We start from the raw sequence: 22,994 nt of genomic DNA on the forward strand, positions 1-22,994 counted from the left end.
TTCCCGTGGGAGTTATGGATTGTGGAAAAAAAAGCTATAACTCCCTAGGGAGTTATCGCTTTGGTTTTATGTCAATTATTCATACACACCTAGTAGCATAAATGAGTTTTACTTTTAAAATACTGACGTTTATAATTTAATATTGTTGTTTATGTTTAAAATTATTAAATTTGATTGATTTAACTGCCGTTTATAATATTTTTATAGAATTATTTCGCTTAAAATTTAGTTTTTTCTTCGCAAGTGTGATGAAAAGCATTGTGTGTAGCTCCAGGGATAAGAATATTGCAAACTCGGGTCTTTAATTCCCTCCAGTCTACGGCTGTCGGGAATTACCACCCACGTATCCAAAATTTCACCAAGAAATTGGACACAAGTGGAATACCATAATACCATATACCACCCTAAATAGAATACAAAACAGAAGAGTTTAAAGGAGTCTGAAAATCGCCTTTGGACAGCTGATTTGAACTGTCATGTTGACATTTTATGATAATAATAATATGGTGTGTGGTGTGCTGATTGTAGCGATTGATTTGTTATGTTATCAATATCATGAACTGAATAAACTGTGTAAATATTAGATATAAAGTTTTAATATTTGTATGTAATTATTTTTATAACTACAATTAAAAATGTCTGTGCACTGGAGTTCCGAGCTGATGAAGTGGGAGTACCGGGAGTTGCAGGCCACTGCTATGTCCGTCGATTTCTCTGGTAACAACGTATTACTAGCCGGACGTCGATGGCTAGCGATTAAGCAAGTTAATTTGGAAGAAGATGCTGGTGACATTATAAAGAAGTACCCGCGTCACAGCAAGTACGACGCTGCCGGAGCGGAGTGGTGTCAAACATATAACGGGCAAAAGCTTTGTGCGATTGCGGTAAATTAAATTAAATATTCACACGTCTAAATTGGCAGCCGTTATCATTCACAAATATATGATACCCTCATTTCATTTAATTCCACATATTCCAGAGTAATCAGCGTGTTGACGTGTATGAATGGCGGGCAGGCAACGATCTGACTTGTATTTGCTCTCTACGCGGACACACGCGAGTCGTCAGCGACACGCACTTCCACAGACAAGACCACAACCTCATAGCAACATGTTCTATAGATACTTTCACTCATATGTGGGACCTCCGGGATGCAAGAAAACCAGTAATCTCACTGTGTGCAGTTGGTAAGATAGAATTTTCTCAGTAACTATTATATTACACAGGTATCTAAGTAATAAAATAATGTTTCATAAGATATCCCAATGAGTAAAAGTGATAAATCTAGACTAGGTACTATACTTGACTTACAATTGAATAAGAATTTAAACCCCATAATTAAACATAAGGTTTTCCAAGTATTATTTTTCTGCATGATAAAGTGACTTCTTTGTAAGGTAAATTGCTTTAGACTTTCATTGCCATGGTTTGAATGAAATGTGGAGGAGCCTTTAACACTATGTGGTTTACAGCGGGAGCTTCACAAGTTCAGTGGAACAAGGTGGCATCTCACATAGTTGCAACAGCACATGACGGAGACATCAAGATATGGGATTATCGAAAACACAGTGCACCATTTCAGTACATTTCAGCTCACTTGTGCAAAATCCACGGTGTAGACTGGAGTCCCCACCATGAATACCAATTAGTGACATCCAGTCATGATGGGAGCATAAAGTTCTTTGACATAAATAATGCTAGGAGACCAGAGAATGTTATAAACACTAACTTCCCTGTGTGGAGAGCTATATATACACCATTTGGGAGTGGTTTGTTGACTATAGGTGTGGGATGGGGCGGGTTACCCCGCGTGGAACAAGCTGGAGTAATTGGTATTTGGGTCTCTGATATCTTAACACACCGGCTCGTGGGACATACAGACACAGTACAGACAATGGTGTGGAGGCCAAACACACCTCCAGATAATTACCAGCTAGTGACATGGGGCAGAGATCAATCTTTAAGGATTTGGGCAATGCAGCCCTCTTTGCTGAAAATGTGCCACCATTACTTACCCAATGATAGTGAAATTGAAGAGGACAACAGTAGTGACAGTGAGTATTTTTGCATAATACAAAGCAAAGTTGCTGTGACAAACTGTAGGGTTGTAGATAACTCAGAAACTACCTGATTCAAATGATTGCATTTTGTTTCAGCAATGTCACCAGTTGAGTCTATGAATGATGGATCTGACAATATGGGACAAGATATACAAATGGTATAATTTATTTCTAAAATAATAAGCATTCATGTATTTTGACATTGCATACTAACAGAAGCACCTATTTTTTTTTCAGACCAAGATGCCAACCTCAAACTTAATATCAATAGATGAAGAGTTCGAATCTATAAGAGAAATGGCGAATATTGAAGTCACTGACATGAACACAAATACAAGGATATGTCAGATACACTCAGAACGCAATGGGTACACTGCCAACCTACAAGTGGCATTCCCTAAAAATGTACCTGAACAAACTATACCAAAGTTCTCTTGGCTCTCAGGTACAAATATTGATAGCACAACAACTATTAAAATACTACAAGCTTTAAATAGAACAGCCCATCGCAAGAAGAAGGAAGGCCAAAGGTGTTTGTTACATTGTCTAAAAACATTGGCGACATCTATTGACGAGGTAATTATCAAACAGTTTTTTAAATCAATTGAGCAACTCTTTTTATTTTTCATGGTGTGGGCGAATTCATTTACACACCATCCCTTCGGCCGTGGGAAGGCCATTGATGGGATGATGGGAGGGTGATTGGGACTCGCCGCTAATGCCCCATCTCCTAGCGAGGGGTAGGGGGGGAGAACTTGGCCATTAGACCCACTCCGGCGTTTCACAACGAACATTCCAGCAACCCTATTTATACACAATTTGTCACAAGCACATTTTTTTTACCTATGAGCTCTTTTGGTTTTTATTTTCATGACTGCCTTCTGTGAGCCAATTTTTCTGATTCCTGGAAACTACTGTCATTTTCATTTCTTTTTGCAAGTTTGATTTATCATCCGGGTTCAATGGACTTACATTTGACCCATAATCATTCTAAAGAAGGAAATTGTTTACGAGTTCTTGTCGATGTGTTAAATGTTTATTTACAGATTCCAGTTAAATCTAGTGACGATTCCGACTCAATGAAGTCAAGTCAAAGAAGCCAATCGGAAAGCGAAAACGCCGGCGACGCATGCATTCCCTTCCCCCGGACTTCCGGGGCAAAGTGGTGCGGCGTCAGCACATTAGTTGTGTTCAATCGTCCATCGAATACTCGGAGATTGTCCTTGAAACATGAGGCGGGAACCCCGAGGTCGATGTCGTCGCTGTCGACTCTTCCGAGCCTTTTCGGGAGCGGCTACGGCTCGGTGTCGCCACACGCCACCACTACGCCGTCTCCGACGAACGCACCTGGGTTCCCGCAGTTGCTACACAGGCATCCTTCTAATTCTATTACTACGTTCTACTTTCAAGATCGTTGGGTAAGTACAAACAGTTACTAAAAGTGCATACCCACTTTATGAATGGGTGGATATGCACCCATAGCTTTGTGAAGCATTTACGAACGAGAGGTACGCCACACATAGGCGCTCTTTGAATTTTAAAACACTTCATCGCAAGCTGCACCACTCACTTGTTTGCATCTTACGAGTGCACCATTTTATAATTTTACACTTTTAACAGCCCATGCTTATATATCTTTAGAACTGAATTTTTGCTAACATTATTAATTAACATGAATATATGTCTTAAACATGTCATGTCGTTTGTCCAAAACCGCTTGGTATAAATCTGTACCTTAAAAATAATTGCATTATTAATATGTATCTACATGTTGGTACAGAAAGCGCAAGGCCGGCGCGCGGGCAGCATGCGCAGTCGCGGGAGCATCTCCGGCTGCTCACCCAGAGTCGTGCTCTACGCGGCGCCCGATCTGTTCCCGCTGAACCGGGTTCTCGCCGAGAAGTACGTCATCAACGCTGAGGATTCAGTCGGTACGATATTCTAGTATTTTTCATTTCACCATCTCCGCTGTCCGTCCGTCTGTCACCAGACTGTATCTCATGAACCGTAATACCTAGTTAGACAGTTCAAATTTTCACAGATGATGAATTTTTGTTGCCGCTATAACAACAAATACAAAAAAAATAATATTTAAGGAGGTTCCGATACAACTAACGTGATTTTTTTGGCGTTTTTATAAATAATGGTACAGATCTCTTCGTTCGTGAGTCAGGGGAGGCTTAAGTTATAGGGTTCCGGCAACATGCGCATGTGGAACAGAAACAGCTATCCTTGAATAGCTAAGCATACATTTTTACAGAAATGTGTGAGGCGAATGCGCGGATAGCATCAGCGGAAGGCGAAAGCGAACTGGCGCACGCATGGCGTCTGGCGGCGCTGGCGGCGCGGGCGCTCCGCGCGCGACCTATCGACCACTGCGCCTCCAGCGAGGAGAGCATGGGCTGGGCGCAGCACCCGCTATGCTGCAGCCTGCTACAGTCGCTGTGAGTAGTATACCGCTAACAACTCCTCGCTCACCAAAAATGGCTACATAAACAAACCAAGACCACAGTATAATAGTAGCAGTAATCAATCTCCGGCCCTTTAGGAGCGCGCGATGCCTACTGACCCTGAGCGCACAGGGTTGTCGCACTTTGTTGGGTAACAATAACTTATACTTATTTCGAACGTTAGGTGTTATTAAACAATATGTCGTTGATATTATGTAATATGCCAGTAAAAGTCGATAGGTACAGTCAGCGTCAAATACTTCGTAGCAGTTAAAGTGGCCAAATAGTTCGGTACACCATACTAAATATATGGTGTACCGAACTATTTGGCTACTTTGACTGCTACGAAGTATTTGACGCTGACTGTACCACATCAGTCACAAACGAATTATTATACTTGCGTACCTATTTAATTGAATTAATACACTTGAATACGATTCGTCTTGGCTAATAATCTAAAATAAATATAGATTAAGCTATGTATTTGTAACACCTAAAATTTTCTAAATAAAAAGAAATAAACAGTTAATTTTTTTTCTTGTTACTTTACTAAGAACTCCATATAGACCAGCGGCACACTAACATTATGAGTATTATGACGACTTTGTACAAATGGTGTTATCTATTTTATACACTTATACGATAAACTTGAAAATAACATATCATATGTAATTGAAAATAACATATTTATGGACAAAACATTTTACACAACACTTACAAATTAGCTACACTAAAATATTTCCGTCTATTTCTTAATGTACAAAACTCTTGGTTATTATTCTTTAGTGTAAAATAGATCCGCATCCTTATATTAAATTTAAAAAAATATTGTTTAGGAAAACAAGGACAGGGTAATGTACGCTCGATCTCACTCATTTCCTCATAAATTTGAGAGACCTATCTTAGATTCTAAATATTGTCTTGTAAACAGTCATACACTCTGCAGTACTGCCGTGACCGCGACACTGATGACATTTTTGTCGTTTCGAGTGACAACGCTCTGAACACGGCGAACGGCGCAGCCCGGACTGATTCAAGCATATTCAAGCTGCGCCGTTTCCATGTAACGCGGGCCGCGCGCGTACGTACACGGCACGCACACATACAAACTGCGCGATGTACCTTTGTTCGACGTTTATCTACTGTATTATACTGTGCCAAGACCAAGACACTGGTTCGAAGGACCAGTTTGCTATTAAAATAAGTGCATATACTTCTGCAGATATACCTTTGCGTACCTCTAGTTTGTGGTTGTCAGGGTTTATACATCTGATTTTCTACCTTATCATAATAATCATTAAGTGTATTTTACAAGAAATAAACATTTTAGACAACGTGTTTTAAATATTAGGGCCACCCCACACTAGCGCCTCCCGAGCGTCGGCGTCTACTCAACTTAAAGTAAAAACTTTTTGATTTGATATTAGTTTCACTAGAGCCTGTATTAAATTCAAGCTCATGGTATTTTTAAGATTGGATTGTTTCTAAAGCCACTTTAAATTCTAGGATATCCCACTACGCGAAGGCACTGGACGTGCAAATGGCGGCGATGCTGGCGTGCGCGTTCTCCATCTTCAACGACGCCAACAAATGGAGCTCGCAGTCCACTATTAGCAATTCTAGTTATGTAAGCTGCAACTTAATATTTTAATGCTTTGCTATGTATGTTGTACAATATTTTTGTATGCGGGTTAATTAATGTTAACATACGTATTACAATTTTACCAAGAGAAAAAAATAGCTTCTGTATAATTTCATGAAAAAATTATGGGGCATGAAAGAGATGAAGGTATATAAAAATTGTTGATCGCTGCTGTGGAACTCGCCCGTGATAATGCTTATCGCCGCCAATTTATTTATTATCGTCTAGTCTATCTTCGTTTACTGCTCACCAGCCTTAGTCTAATAAGATTTTATGTAAACATGACTCCGACTGTAAGACTTCCCATACACTTTATATAAGACTTCAGCATTATAAAATGCAATCACTGTTTTCTAGACGAAAAGCTAATGACATTTTATTCCTGTATAAAATCCTACACGGCTTAGTAAACAGTCCGGAACTGCTCAGAAATATCAAGTTGATTGTACCTAGTGCGGGCTGTCGCCTGTGCAACAGAAAACCTTTCTCTCTCCCTCACTGTCGTACCAATATTGGCAGGCATGCAGCACACCATTGTGACACCCTAAGTTTTTTTTAAATGATGTACTAGTTGTAGACCTTTAATAAAAAAAAGACTTCACTAGCGCTCCTACTCGCGACTATCAGGGACAGTGCCTGTTCTGTCTACCATGTGTTGTAAATGAAAACTTAGCATTAACACTTAACGCCAATAAGCAGCCCTTACAGTAAACTAGCGTTCTCTTGATTAATTTGTGGTCATGTTTTAGGGCAATGGAACATCTCCATACAGCACAGTAAACCAATACAGCGAAATAGCCGACGGCTGGATGAATGTCCGCAGCAACTCGTGCTCCGAGGCCGAGAACTTCTACACGGACTCGAGCGTGTCCAAATCAGAGCGTATGTCGGCCTGCGTTCTCGATGAGGCCGCGGTGCATCAGTACCACTGCTTTAAAAGAGTGTACGCGGATATTTTGCATCGGTGGCAGCTTCTGTATAAGAGGACAGAGGTATTTTTTTTTTGTTTATTTTGCGACAACTCACTCATCGAGTGGCAGCTGTTATATAGACGATTGAAATAATTTGTATACTGACTTGTGATTCACTCCAATTCGAACTTTAAAATAGTGTTCCCAAGAAAAAAATCACCCATGTAAGCTACATCAGCCAAAAATCATAACGATGAATGAATGAGAAATATATGCGTGTCCTTAGGTGATGAAGCTGGTCCGTGTGCGGCAACTAGCCCCGTGCGCGGGGCCGGAGCTGAGCGCGCTGTGCGCCGGCTGCGGGCGGAGCGCGCGCGGGGCGGCGTGCGGCGCGTGCCGCCGCCTGGCGCTGCGCTGCGCCGTGTGCGCGCGCGGCGTGCGCGGCCGCGCCATGGCCTGCGCCTACTGCGGCCACGCGGGCCACGCCGCGCACCTGCTGGCCTGGTGAGTGTAGCGCGCTGTGCGCCGGCTGCGGGGCGGCGTGCGACGCGTGCCGCCGCCATTGCCTGCACCTACTGTGGCCACGCCGCGCACCTGCTGGCCTGGTGAGTGTAGCGCGCTGTGCGCTAGCTGGCGAGCCACGCCGCGCACCTGCTGGCCTGGTGGGTAGCACACGTACAGCATCCCAACACAACCCATATAAGGCCTCGGTCTCCAGTTGACGCCTGTTGCACGCATACTGCGTTAACCAGAAACCGAGGCGTAAAGCGCCAACCGCCGTGGACAAAGATTCTAGGCAGTCGCCAGAGCCAACGGCTCCGACGAAATAGACTAGGCCAAAAATAAATTGGCTCTACGTTTTTATTCAAAAGTTCAAGGGCAACCTAGTAGCATTACTGATGTCCACTCCGTAGTAAGGAGTCTTATATACACATATCAGTCAATTACACTAAGGGTCTCTTGCACCATTCCACTAACCCGGGGTTAACCGGTTAAACCGTTAACCCAGTGTCAAATTGTACTGGTAACTATGGTAACTCCAGGTTAAACTGGTTAACCTCGAGTCAATTATTGGAGCAAGTGGCCCTAAGAATTAATTGCCTACATCTAAATGTTGTCAAACAATTCGGTTAATAGAGTAATCGAAACAGGTCAATTTCGATACGAAATGACCCCTTTTATACTGTTCAAGATTGTAATTAGATTATATTTTTATGTCAGGTTCGAGAAGCACGACACGTGCCCCACGGGCTGCGGCTGCAAATGCCTCGTCGACAGCAACGCCTTCTGGAAGGGCGTGAAATATGCTTAGATTATACAAGTACCCACCTTCCTTATATCTTACTAGTTACTTGTTTCCACTGGTTACCTAGTCTTTAAAGAAGGGACGAATGCAAGACAACGCGAATAAGAAGGTCGCTAAATAGCAACATACCAATATTTGACACGCCTAATTACTTCTTCGTAATTGGACATCAGTCTCATGTAAGTCTTTGATATTTACATTTTATAGGCACATAAAACATAAAACTTCTCAGATAACTGACATTAAATTGGCGTGAAGTGATCAGGTCAAATATGAACTGGATTGGAATATTTAGAATACCAATGTTTCAAGTGGAAACACTTTCATATCCCGATAATTACTTAGCTGCAATTTAGTAACAGTAAGCGACACCATCCCATTAACACGGGGTTAACCGGTTAAACCGTTAACCCCGTGTCAAATTGTACTGGTAAACAACTCCAGGTTTAACCGATTAACAATGGGTAAGTGGGATGGTGCAAGTGGCGCTAAATGATGAAAGGGGTTGATTTGTAATGATTATCATCGGAATTTGTAAATATGTAATATTTTGGACATCATATGTATAATAAACGACTGCCAATTTGAGTACAATTTTTAATAAAACACTCAAGTTATTTTATATTTTTATTTAACAAACTTTTTACAATTTTATAATTATCCAATTAGAATGAAAAGTGCACGTTACTATTGTAAGTCGAGTGCGCGTATCATCACTTAAACGTATGCTTTACTTCAGTCTCGTTAAAGCATTTCATAAGATTAATAGAAAGCGATATTAGGTACGTAAAATTTGAGGGTTCCATTTAGATGAGCTAGGGTTTATTTATGATGAGTCAACAAAATAATCAGTGTGTTTAGTTACGTGTGATGCACGTGTTGCGTTGAATAGCAATAAGAACAAGAATATTTTTGTAGACAAAATATGATGATTCCGCAAGATACAAGTGAAAAGAAGATTATGCCGTGTCATACTATTTAAATCAATATTGTTTAAATTCTACTAGATAGCAAATAAACTATTTTGTATTTTTTTGATACTCGTCGTAAAACGGGTTTTGATCTAGATTTTTTGCTAGACTTAGGATCTAGTAAACCAACCCCAATGACATCAAGACAGGTATGTGTAGATACATTCCTTATGATATTGAACATAAGTTGTTACGCCATTATTTGACTAAGTAACATACTTCACAGGAGGGTGATAACACGTCATAAAAATACAAACCACGAAAAATTCGTTCTCACTCAGTCTTAGGCCGCTCTTACCTGTCATAATGAATGTATGAGGGGCGTTCAATATAATGACAATAAGATGCAAACTGTTTTTTTGTTTTAAAAAAATACGGCGAGTTCTTCGCGATGTTATTGAGTACGTTAGCGAAAGTTGAGAAAATTGAACTGCGTGCCTTAAACTGCAAATACTTGTGTTTGAAAAAAAAAATCTACGGACCAAGTCAATTTACATTTACGGGACACTTTAAGGTCTAATGCTCCTCCGTATTCGACAGTCGCACGTTGGTGCGCCGAATCAGACGTGGAAGAACATCGACCATGGATGAACACCGCTCTGGACGCCCTACTACAGCAGTAACTGAAGAAATTGTGAAAAAAAGGCAATAACTTAGTTTTGGCGGATCGTCGTGTCACGGTTCGTTTTATTGCTGAAAATGTAAAGATTTCAACGGGGAGCGTGCATAATATTTTACATGAACGCTTGGGTATGAAAAAGGTATCTGCGCATTGGGTACCCAGAATACTTACTGACACGCAAAAACAAACTAGAGTCTAGATTTGTCAAGAAGCTTTGGACCTGATACAGCAAGTCCGGGAACTTTTTTTGGCGCGATTTATAACAATGGACGAAACTTTTTTTTTTTTAACTACGTCGGTGGCAAACAAGCATACGGCCCGCCTGATGGCAAGCAGTCTCCGTAGCCTATGGATGCTTGCAATTCCAGAGGAGTTACATGCTCGTTGCCGACTCTAACACTCGACATGGCTCCATCATTACGACTCTGAAACGAAACTGCAGTCTATGACATGGAAAAGGCCATCATCTCCAACTCCGAAGAAATTCAAGGTGGGCCCATCTTCCGGTAACGTCATAGGCTCTGTTTTTTGGGATGGTAAAGGGGTCGTAATGATTTAGTCGTTATCTCGAGCATGGAGCCACTATTACGGGCACTTTATATGCCAAAGAAATAGCAACATTGCGCAATGAGATCCGTGACAAACGGCGAGGTAAACTCTCGAAAATTGTGTTGTTCTATCAGGACAATGCACAAGTCCGCCGTTGCAATGGCTGCAATTCGTGATGCTGGGTTCGAAATCCTTAAGCATCCTCCGTATTCACGAGACCTCGCCCCTAGTGATTTCTACCTATTTCCGAGATTGAAGGAATACCTAAGAGCCAAGAAATTTGAAGACGACGACGCGGTAGTCGCTGCAGTACAAGATTTTTTAAGTACTCTAGATGAAACCTTTTTTAGAAACGGAATTTTAAGTTTAGAAAAAAATATATACTCAGTGTATTATGCTAAGAGGTGACTATTCGAAAAATAAAAATAACATTTAATAAAAGTTGTATATATCATACTCATTCTCACTTTTTATTGAACGCCCCTCGTACCTAACTGTAGCAAAAGTGTTTGTCGGTAAAATATTTTAAATCTAAACAGCGACAGCAGGAACACACTTAACTGACCATATGGTATCATATTTTCACGTTGACAATACTACAAATGTTTACTTGATTAAGATATTGGGAGTAGGTAAGTACGTTGCTACATCATGACATTTTATTAAATAAAGTTATGTTATTAAACGAAATTTTCGTTAAGGTTAGATAAGGTGAGAGAAACTCTGGGGCAAGAAAAACACTTGTGGAGAATTCTCACACTGTTGCTCTGACCCCGAGTAGTATAAACTAAGTTTCTCTTCACAACATGGCCTTACCTATATTGCAGCGTTTGGATACTTCTAATACCAGGAGTCGCTCGATCTATCAATCGTATGGTAATCAATATTCTAATTACAATAATTGGAAAAAATATAGCTTATTTACAATTTGCAGCAGGTTTTATACTTTATATTACTATTAACTTACGACTAGCAGGCAAGGTACTATTTAGAACACCGCACAATCGGTACGCACGGTAAGGCGACTCACTCCATATTGGCTCCATGATTATTTATTGTAATTATTTCATACTTCTATTTATTCGTAAACATGTTTTTTGGGAACCCACGTATTGGTATCTCGTTTGCGGCATGCATAACTACACGTTAACAAAGTATCTTCACAACAACTATAATCGACGAATCTCAATAATTTCGAGTTTTTAGTGTTTTTGTTCTTTATTACATAATCTGGTTATAATTACGTAATGTAAATTAGCTTCATTTTTAGAAGCATTTGTATAAAGGTTTCAGTTACATCACTATATTTTATAAATACCTAGCCAAATAAATTAGCTACTGTTGAAAAATCGACTTTTGGTGATATGATAGCGTAGCTATGTATGAGACATTTCTCATTGTTATAATAGGGTTGAAAAATGGAGTATTTTTATGTACATTCAAACCGAAATATAATTTGGTATTTAAATTTGGTATTACTTAAACTATGAACTATAGGTACGTTAACTATAATAGCGTAAATTATATAAGATAGGTAGGTACATTGTTTTTGTCAGCGATACGTGTATCGTATCATATTGAAATTCAATTTAATATTCATATTCAATGCGTTACATAAGGTATTTACAATATTTTATAATCCGAATGTTGAGGTCCCAGAAGTGAATTAAAAACCTAAATAACAATGTAATAGATACTAATGTGGGCACATCTGCTCACGGTGTATTTATATTAGGTTAATATTTACTTAATATTCACTAAATAACTTATAACAAACACAAGGCAACAACTAAGCGCTATTTATAAAATAAAAATCTAAGCCACTCTTCTATTATCTATAAATTCTTTGAAACATAATTTAAATAGGCAGTCAGCTAGTCACAATGTAGGTTTGATCAAATAACGTAGTAGGTACCTAATACCTAGGTAGGTTTCGTACAATCTACGATGTCTTCATGAAATTGGTTGGATACGCAGAGTTGTATCTAGTTAAGTCTGCAATTTAACATCAAATTGCGTTTACGGATAATAGACTCTGGAGAGTGTCCGGACTTTTTTTAATGTTATTAATGGGTGACGTTATTGGGTAATTCCTGAGTATTACTAAAATTATCTACACACTAAGAATCTACTTTCTTCATACAAATAAGGTGCATGCACGACGAAATAAGGTGGACACGTCGGGTCTCAAAGGCGAGTTGTTCTATTGTAGCAGCTAAAACAAACAACATCGATCAGTCAACACCTATTAATATAAACACGGATTATACCTGTTTCTATAGAAAATATCTTAACCGTGCAAATAGTTCAATGGAGTGCGGTTTTATTCGACATAACTAATTTACAAGTCAACTATTCCATGTGCTTAAGTAACCTACAATTTAATTTGTGTAGTGAGAATGTCTATCTACAAGCTTGAAATTGGTTTTGCTTACATAAACATGTATCGCTGAGATGATAATGTAAGTACCAATACATAATGAAGGTTTTACTCTCTTTTAGACAGATACAAGAGACAAATACCCTGCTAGATCAGCGGATATATTCAAAATGATGAATAATATTAGACTGCAGAGGAATACGCCTAGCGGTGAGCACGTAAACAAGAAAACTGAAACTAAATAACTGCTCGCGTAGCCAACGTGCTTATCGTTCACGCTCCGTGGCGAACGAAACGCAACTGTCACAGTCGCACTAATATGGAAGAGTGATAGAGAGAGATGACTACGATACGCTACGGAGCGTTAACGATTGTAACGTTGGCTACGCGGCCTGAACAGATAAGTCGTCGGCAAGGTCAAGATCAGGCTTGTCGAGTAGCCTTGAATCGCACAAGATGTTCAGCTTGAAGAGATCGGTCGTCATGAGTCGAACTAAAGAATATTATCAAAATAAGTTTCGTCCTGTGATTATGTCACTCAAAGATTCAACCGTAAATAAGTAGCATGATCAATCAACGCGAGTTTGCCTGATAAAGGGCGTGAGTAAAATGAGCGTGACGTTCCTTGCATACCTCTCGAGCAGGCGTCGCTTGAGCTCGGGCGGGTAGGTGACGTAGATGTAGTGGTCGTCGTGGTCGGGGTCGTCCAACAGCGCCTCCTCGGTGGCCAGGCGCTCGGCGCGCGCGGGCGACGAGTGGGTCGTCATCGACACAGACGCGCTGCCCGCCACGCTGCCTTCCTCAGAACTGGAAACAGATAATTTTATACTTAAATATTTTGAGGACTGACCTTCCCAAAGATGTTCCCGTGGTTGTTTTATATTATAACATCAAACCACACGGTCCAACTGGAATCTCACATCAATTTCCTCGACCTCGGTAAGTTCCGTTTCAGAAAAAAATCCTCTAGCGAATATTTCCGCTGTTGAATTAAATAGCTTCTTTCCGAGGTTTTTTGGAGGCACAAGTCCCCTTAGTCACTACTCTTGGTCTTGATTATGTTTAGTATTGGAGTATTAGTCGTAAGTTTACTTAAACACGATTCAAAGTAATGCATTGTGTTAAAACGAATCTGGCGTGCGGAACGCGGCGTCGTGGCTCCTAGTTACAGACAAATCTCAATACTGTGTTGAAATGTTAATAGCAAGTATCTTTTTAGTAGTTTTCCATTTATAGTATGCTTACTCGAACACGATCCAGATGATGTAATAGCACATGCATAGCGCCAACGCGAGCCCCGTGGCTAGCGCCAGCAGCAGCGGCCAGGGGAAGGCGCGCGCGGTGGGCGCCGTGTCCTCCCAGTAGCGGTCGCAGCTCAAGTACCAGCATACAGCGCGCTGCATCTCGTCTGCACAAAGTAGGACATTAGTGATGGTAGTCTGTCGGAAAAGCAGATGTGCTTAAGAGCCCTTAATCCTTGGAGCGTTCTCCGATTTCACGAAATAACGCTCGATAGATGGCGTTGGCGCTCGGTACGCGAGCGCCGGCAACGCGACGCGCGTTTCAATGCAGACTAGAATAATCTTGATAGTTTTCAATATAATTTCAAGCAACATTAATTTTAGTGTTATATGATATCATATGGGCACTCTTTATTTTATTTTATATGCACAGTAGTTTTTTTTATGTACACTACTACTAAGTGGACAGACTACAGAGTGTACTATAACCCTTGCTCTTTATTCTGTCTCTTTCACACCAATGGAAAATGAAGAAGTTAGTAAATGACTGCAGGTATAAATAAAGTATATTAGTGCGATAGAGAGACAGATAGTGTTTCGTTGTCGTATCGTAAACGATTGGCATGTTGGCCACACACTTGCTTGGTGCCTAGCCAAAATACCAATCGTTTGCGTATATTAGTGCGATAGAGAGACAGTAGTGTTTCGTTGTCGTATCGTAAACGATTGGCATGTTGGCTACGCACCCATGATACCTAGCCAAGAAGCCAATCGATTGCGCATATTAGTGCGATAGAGAGACAGATAGTGTTTCCTTGTCGTATCGTAAACATTTGGCATGTTGGCTACGCACCCATGCTGCCCAGCCAAGATGCCAATCGTTTGTGCATATTAGTACGAGAGAGAGACAGATAGTGTTTCGTTGTCGTATCGATTGGCATGGTGGCTACGCACCCATGCTGCCTAGTCAAGATGCCAATCGTTTGCGCACATTAGTGCTATAGAGTTTCAGTGTTATTTGAAATCACGTTAGGGTTTGTATTATTATTTATGACCCGAATGAAGTCCATCCAGGTTCTTATGATGGAGTCAGGAGTTGGTCACCAGAACTCCTAATCTACTCATTATAATTCCATCGTGCTTGGGCTCAAAAGATTTGCCCTGACGAACACCATCGATCTAGATGAGGTCCAGGGTCTCATGACGGAGTCAGGAGTTGGTCACCAGAACTCCCCAGAACTCCTAATCTACTCATCATAACTCCATCGAGTTTGGGCTCAATAGATTTACCCTGATGAGCACCATCAATCTAGATGAAGTCCAGGGTCTCATGATGGAGTCAGGAGTAGGTCACTAGAACTCCTAATCTACTCATTATAATTCCATCGTGTTTGGGCTCAAAAGATTTGCCCTGACGAGTACCATCGATCTAGGTGAAGTCCAGGGTCTCATGATGGAGTCAGAAGTTGGTCACTAGAACTCCTAATCTACTCATTATAATTCCATCGTGTTTGGGCTCAAAAGATTTGCCCTGACGAGTACCATCGATCTAGATGAAGTCCAGGGTCTCATGATGGAGTCAGGAGTTGGTCACCAGAACTCGTAATCTATTTATCATAACTCCATCGTGTTTGGGCTCAATAGATTTACCCCGACAAGCACCGTCAAATTACCATTATGATGAATAGATTAGGAGTTCTGGTGACCAACTCCTGAGTCCATCATGAGACCCTCGACTTAATCTAGATCGATGGTACTCATCAGGGCAAATCTTTTGAGCCCAAACACGATGGAGTTATGATGAATAGACTAGGAGTTCTGGTGACCAACTCCTGAGTCCATCATGAGACCCTAGACCTGATCTAGATTGATGGTGCTCGTCAGGGCAACTCTATTGAGCCCAAACACGATGGAGTTATGATGAGTAGATTAGGAGTTCTGGTGACCAACTCCTGACTCCATCATGAGACCCTGGACCTCATCTAGGTCGATGGTGCTCCTCATGGCAAATCTCATGAGCCCAAACACGTTGGAATTATAATGAGTAGATTAGGAGTTCTAGTGACCAACTCCTGACTCCATCATGAGACCCTGGACTTTATCTAGATTGATGGTGCTCGTCAGGGTAACTCTATTGAGCCCAAACACGATGGAGTTATGATGAGTAGATTAGGAGTTCTGGTGACCAACTCCTGACTCCATCATGAGACCCTGGACCTCATCTAGGTCGATGGTGCTCCTCATGGCAAATCTCATGAGCCCAAACACGTTGGAATTATAATGAGTAGATTAGGAGTTCTAGTGACCAACTCCTGACTCCATCATGAGACCCTGGACTTTATCTAGATTGATGATGCTCGTCAGGGCAAATCTATTGAGCCCAAACACGATGAGGTTATGATGAGTAGTTTAGGAGTTCTGGTGACCAACTCCTGACTCCATCATGAGACCCTGGACCTCATCTAGATCGATGGTATTCATCAGGGCAAATCTATTGAGCCCAAACACGATGGAGTTATGATCAGTAGATTAGGAGTTCTGGTGACCAACTCCTGACTCCATCATGAGACCCTGGACCTCATCTAGGTCGATGGTGTTCGTCAGGGCAAATCTATTGAGCCCAAACACGATGGAGTTATGATGAGTAGATTAGGAGTTCTGGTGACCAACTCCTGACTCCATCATGAGACCCTGGGCCTCATCTAGATCTATGGTGCTCGTCAGGGCAAATCTTTTGAGCCAAAACACGATGGAATTATAATGAGTAGATTAGGAGTTCTGGTGACCAACTCCTGACTCCATCATGAGACCCTGGACTTTATCTAGATTGATGGTGCTCGTCAGGGCAAATCTATTGAGCCCAAACACGATGGCGTTATGATAAGTAGATTAAGAGTCCTGGTGACCAACTCCTGACTCCATCATGAGACCCTGGACCTCATCTAGATCGATGGTGTTCGTCAGGGCAAATCTTTTGAGCCCAAACACGATGGGATTATAATGAGTAGATTAGGAGTTCTGGTGACCAACTCCTGACTCCATCATGAGAACTTGGACTTCATCCGGGTCAAAAATAATAATGCAAATGCAAACCCTAACGTAATTTCAAGTAAAAATGCGTTTTTCAGAAAATCGCAGCCAAATAACACTAGACCCTACTCATAGTGTTGTGTTCCTGCCGGTGAGTAAGGTTGCCAGAGCTCAACGAGGGGCGGGAGGGGGTTAGAGTCGGCAACGCGCATGTAACTCCTCTGGAGTTGCAGGCGTACATAGGCTACGGATACTGCTTACCATCAGGCGGGCCGTAAGCTTGTTTGCCACCGACGTAGTATAAAAAAAAGTACCACTGAAAATCCATCAATAAGCGAGGGTCTGTTAAGCATAGTGTAAAAAATGAACTTTTATTAAGATTTTCTAATCGCAGTATATAGCACTTCTCGGAACTCCGTAGCTGATTACGATCGCAACGAATGCCTGACAATCGAGCACAGGTCCGTCCTCTAAGCGCGCTCCGCGCGGACTGAGAGCGGGGCGTCGCTGCTGCGTGATTTATACGTGTTTTAAAAAAATATAAATTTACGGCAATGTAGGTCCCATAGTTATGATTTTTTTTTTATAGGTTAACATAAAGTTATAGTTTGCTATAATATTATTTTTAAAGCAAAATATGCGTACAATTTGCGGAAAAAAAATATAATAAAACCCTGTTTTCGCCAAAAAAATGAAGAAAACTCGGAAGGTATTTTATCAGATTTTTCAAATGAATCTTCGATTGTTAATCATTCCAGCCCCTCGTACGAGATATGTTGAATCAAATTGTAGTCATTCATGTACCAAATGATTCTTGTTTACAGCAAAATTAAGAACCGAAACGCCACATCTCACTGCAAATTTTGGAAAAGACTCCCAAAAAAACTCATTAAAAAAGAGGTTTAAAAGAGAAAATGAAAATTTGAACTGTTGGAGCCGCTAGTTTAGGAAACGATTATTTAAGTACGTTACCAGTTTTTGAATAAATACTAATAGTTACGTCGTAATCTTGAATGAAAAAGGAAGCATTTTACAAAATACGCTCGTCTGTAGGAATAAGGACTCTTAAGAAAATTGTAAGGTAGTAATAAAACAATCCTTTTTATCGCACTTCCTAACTTATTATTGGATTAACTGAGTGTGGTGTGCCGTGTGACCCTGTGTTATACCTAGTTTAGGTAACTCGAATCCCTGAAATTCAGTTAGATGTTTGTGATACCAAATAGTTATTAAATACCTACAATATTTTCGGCACAGTATTACCAATTTGGCCCTCAGCCTACAGTTACTGTAAGACTCCGCAGCCGATGTGTTTGTTACCAAGCAGAACAAAGTCAAGCTGCGAAGCTGTTTCCTTCTAATCAAACACTTATACCTTCAAGTTCTGTGAACTGATGTTGCGTGAGATGCAACAACAAAGTGGCGATGCAGGAATGAACCACTCGCTCGCAGCGCACTTTGAGTAGCTGAAGACGCGCGGGGTCGCAGGCAGCACGCTCCGCCTGAAATTACAATCATGTGGTGTGTTGAATTAATTACCTACTTCATACCTAATAGTAATGATTAGGCGCAATTTGGTCTACAAATCACTAAGTAATATCCCCAAGCAACAAGGATTCTGAAGACCTGGAGAACCTGAAATTTAACGTTTCGACAATTGCCGGAACTTATACAAGAAGAGACTAGAGGAGACATATATGTAGGTCCAATTCTGGAAGGACAAGCTCAAGTGTTGATAACGAGAACAAGAGAGTATCATACAGTTTCCTCACGTAAAATAGGCACTAGTTGTTGAGCTGCGGAAACCTGCCTTTGCCCTTTCCTTGCCTTATTGCTTGATGTTGAGTACTTCAATGCAATGATACACTTGCATTGAACATGTAACTATATAATCACCTGTAGGTCGGCCAGTCGCCGCTGTCTGCTGTCAGGTGGCAGAGAAGATTCCACCGTATCAGCATCGCATAGTTCAGAGGTCTGATTCGCATCGCCTTCGCTGTCCTCTGTACGTTTCTCTTCTGGGTCTATAAAATAATTATTGAATTTTATTGTTTGTTGAGTCTGCTAAGTATTTATATTTCATTGAGCTAGAGAAGCATAGACCAGACCAAGCGAAAAACATTAACAATGGAAATCTCTGATATCGAAAGCTACGCTTTTTGTTTGTGTTTTGACCGAACTACGGCGTGATAGCAATTGTTGGAATTTTCTCGGTGTATTTTGTGGCGTCCGAGATACGTGAGCACTAAGCGGCGCTGAAATGGTGAGCGGTGGATGTGGGAGGTTTGTGTACCGTCAACCGGCAAGCGTGTCAACCCCTGGTTTAGTTTAGCCCCACCGGGCTTGCGTTGCCTATTTGCTTATCAACCTTCCTTCCTAGCCACTTTCCTTACCTACAATATCAGGATCAACTTCAGTCGATGGGCAGTCTCTCACAGACTGCGGCTGGACGGCCCGCGGACGGCGTCGTCGTGCAGGCACGCGAGCCACGGATCTCGGCGCAGCGGGTGCTAGCGCCTTACGCGCGGCTTCTGCGTCTTGCCACACTTCCATATCCGTGCTAGGCCCGCCACCGCCGTTTAGCAACCCATGCGCTACCAAAACTTGGCACCGCATTATATCGCAGTACTCCGCTAGGCATACTGCGTCCTCCGCCTGCAAACCATACAATATTTTGGGTTGAAGGAAGATCTTTTTCAAGGTTTCCGAAACACAAGATATTCTAAATATATCCTGTATCAACGTTTGGGACCTGATAATGGAAAATTATCAAAACGTTTCAGGTACCATGTTAATCTGTTTCGGTCGAAATGTGTGTCGTTGTTTCTACTCGTAATTATTAAAATAAAAGATGAAAAAGCTTCCGTGAGACACAGACATATTATTATTAAGATGCTCCTCGGTATGAAGTAAAACATGTCAAGCAATATTTCGACTTAAAATACGTGTGCGGGCTGGTGTGTTTTGATATATTTAATGTTAAAATATGTGCTGCGGAAGTATCTCTACTACATGAACGCCGCGAAAAAGTCAAGAAGAAAACGGCATTTTTACCCACATCTGTTCCCTGGCGCAGTCGGTAGGATACGAACCTACGCTCCCAAACCAAGTTCCCAATAAGTCTCAGGCGGCATGTTTACCTCGTTGCGGTTAAAAAAAAAAGATCCCATTCCGGCCATTAGCCATACCCTGTTAATCTGGTTCTTGTGTCGCTGGTCGAAATGTGTGTCGAGGTGGCGCTCCTCGTAGAAGGACTTGCCGCAGAAGGCGCAGGTCCACTGCGAGGGCCGGTGCTGCATTTTGGCGTCGTGCTGCGGCGCGAATATATCTCGTGCGGGGTGGAACGGGCACTCCAGCGGCAGCTTTACCTGTTACATGGTTGTAAACTATAAGCAAACCGTAGGGTAAGACTATTTTGAATACATGCAACTATGTGGTTATTATGAGTAACAGGGTCCCGGGTTATCCTTTAGCTACGGAACCCTTAAAATTATACACTTACTTGAAACCTCTCTAAAACTGGGAGCCATTTGTTTTGGATGACCTTCCGTACAATTTTGGAGTTGTCACGTGAGCAGGTGATCTTGAAGACCGACGGCCCCGGCCAAGGGATCAACGTCAGGAACAGCAGGGCCAGGACCTGGAAATAAGCCATTATTGTTTTACCCCAGACCTCTGGAATTGTCTACACTACATAATCATAATCAAATATGACTACACTACCTGTTCGAAAACCTACCTGACTGTGACAAGTAATGGGTCCTCTACACGATGGGCCATGATTCTGGCCCACTAAGGTAGGCCAGCGTGTAGAGAGAGTAGTGGTGTCGGATGGCTTATGGCACGGCGGGAGGGCGATGGGATGGCCACGGTGTCGGTTTTTCGTCCGCACATGTGTCCCACCCATTCCATAGTGCGTGCTCTCGACCATCGCATTGCCATCTCCCTGGTCCAGCGCTGGGCCATCGTGTAGAGGAGCCATAACCATCGCATGGCCATCTCGCTGGTCCAGCGCTGGGCCTCCGCAGAGAAGCCATATACAATGTAAGTAACCTCTTTACTTTCAAATTGACATAATAAATTATGCCTTGTATTGTGATTGTTGTTAAAAATGATAGGAAAGTGTCGCGCTGAATGTGGATCAACCCGTTATCGTTATAAACACTCATGAATGTGTGTGAAAAAATAGGTTCTACATATATGTATAAAAACAGATAATAACATGAATTATTCAGTTACCGATCATATATCCTACCCACAATTACCTACTCTTCCTGATTTTATTTAAACAGAATGAATGTGTCCTAAAAGCGATAACAGTTTAAATTATTCAGTAACCTATTATAGATATAGACAGCTACCCACGCACGAGGATTCGTTTTGAGTGAAATAAAAATAAGAAATAATCTAACAACAACATGACTACCTCAGTCATCCTCACAATATAGGTACATTTTTAGTTGTTAAGTTGAGTAAGTACACATGTCAATGAAAAAAAGTATTAAATTATTGATAAGTATCGTTTCTAATGACATTGAAATGCTAAGATTTTTAATAATTTAATACAGAAATGCACTATGTAAAGTATCTTATGAAGTGATTATATACTTGCCTGGGCAGCCGAAAAGCTACTATAAAAACAAGCTCGCATCACTGGCAATCCATGTTACATGCACACACACCTACTTACCAGGCAATATTTCAACAAAAACTACTAAATATCCACTTTTCTAGGTTATGCTTACTTGTGTCATTTCAATATCGATTTTCCATCATCCGCTTACAGGAAATGTTAAATGTAAACCGTATGCACTGCTTACCTCGAGAGAGAACGAAGTGGTCCTCATTCATATCTCTTATACGACAAATACTTATAGAATCTTGGTATTTTATATAACTAAATAAACGGTACACCGATGTAGGTGTCAATTTCGTGGGCAACTTGTACTCAATAGGCCATCGCCGGCCCGCCCTGTGCGCGTGCGTCAACTTACCCTTCAGATGGGGTTGAAACTTGTAGTAGCTCATCACAGTATATGGTAATGTCAACAGTGACTTAAACAGAAATAGATGTTGTTTTGTTTTGATTAAGCAGGTGCCTGACTAAGTAGTTGACAAATAACAGCACAGCAAAAAATAAATAAGATTAAAACTACTAACATCAAAGTTAGCGCTAACAACTAGCGGTCAAGTTACCTGTAATTTTATTGTTTCTGTCTTCAACGTTTTGTTTTGTAGTAGCGGGTACGGAACTCTTAATTGAGCACAACCCGATATATTATTAGCCATCTTTACGTTTAGGCGACTTGTAGCCTCCGTGCAAAATGTCTGAAAACACAAACTAACGGCTTGCCGGTAGAGACGAGTTTATATTTGTTATTTATTTGATTTTTTTTACTCTAGTCGCATTTATTTCATCAAGTATTACATAATATTTTGTACATCAATGTCAAATAATAAAAAAACAAAATAAACTTAAAACTAATTATTACTAATTAAACCTAAACATACTTTAACTAAATAAAACTAAAACAATAAAAAGTAACTGTCAAAAAATCTCCCTTAAATCACCCGTTTTCGGGACTCCCCAAAATGCTGGCGAATCGCCAGGCCTAATAGCGTCTGAGCAAAGAACGCATGGGCGTAGCCAGGTACAGGCAGGGGCGGCAGCTGACCCCACCTAGAGCTCAAATTTTACATACAATGTATGCCCCTCTGCGGTGTCTAGCTAGCCCCCAGCGATATCAACTTTGCCCCACCTCATATGATACTTGATCTACGTACTTCAAAACGCCAATCAAAACTGAAATAATGTAGGTATGGAAATAGTCA

The 22,994-nt window shown here is 41.2% G+C and overlaps 2 protein-coding genes across 2 annotated transcripts; one reads left to right on the forward strand and one right to left on the reverse strand.

The window, feature by feature from the left end:
- The first annotated feature begins 2 nt into the window (after positions 1-2).
- LOC133517972 (GATOR2 complex protein WDR59) lies at positions 3-8,986 on the forward strand. The gene is made up of 12 exons (XM_061851486.1): positions 3-884; positions 980-1,187; positions 1,473-2,054; positions 2,157-2,218; positions 2,298-2,636; positions 3,107-3,478; positions 3,841-3,991; positions 4,321-4,504; positions 6,017-6,137; positions 6,902-7,144; positions 7,350-7,567; positions 8,285-8,986. The coding sequence occupies exons 1-12, from the start codon at positions 636-638 to the stop codon at positions 8,373-8,375; spliced, it is 2,820 nt and encodes a 939-aa protein (XP_061707470.1). The 5' UTR covers positions 3-635; the 3' UTR covers positions 8,376-8,986.
- Positions 8,984-22,401, reverse strand: LOC133517973 (uncharacterized). Its single transcript, XM_061851487.1, has 9 exons — positions 21,983-22,401; positions 20,665-20,802; positions 20,351-20,530; positions 19,556-19,817; positions 19,059-19,186; positions 18,538-18,664; positions 14,137-14,299; positions 13,525-13,698; positions 8,984-12,726 (listed from the first exon to the last, which is right to left on the reverse strand). Exons 1-9 carry the CDS (start codon positions 22,007-22,009, stop codon positions 12,699-12,701), a joined length of 1,227 nt encoding a protein of 408 aa, XP_061707471.1. The 5' UTR covers positions 22,010-22,401; the 3' UTR covers positions 8,984-12,698.
- Between the last annotated feature and the right edge of the window lie 593 nt (positions 22,402-22,994).

This window comes from Cydia pomonella, chromosome 5, assembly GCF_033807575.1.
Source record: "Cydia pomonella isolate Wapato2018A chromosome 5, ilCydPomo1, whole genome shotgun sequence".
Lineage (NCBI taxonomy): Eukaryota > Metazoa > Arthropoda > Insecta > Lepidoptera > Tortricidae > Cydia > Cydia pomonella.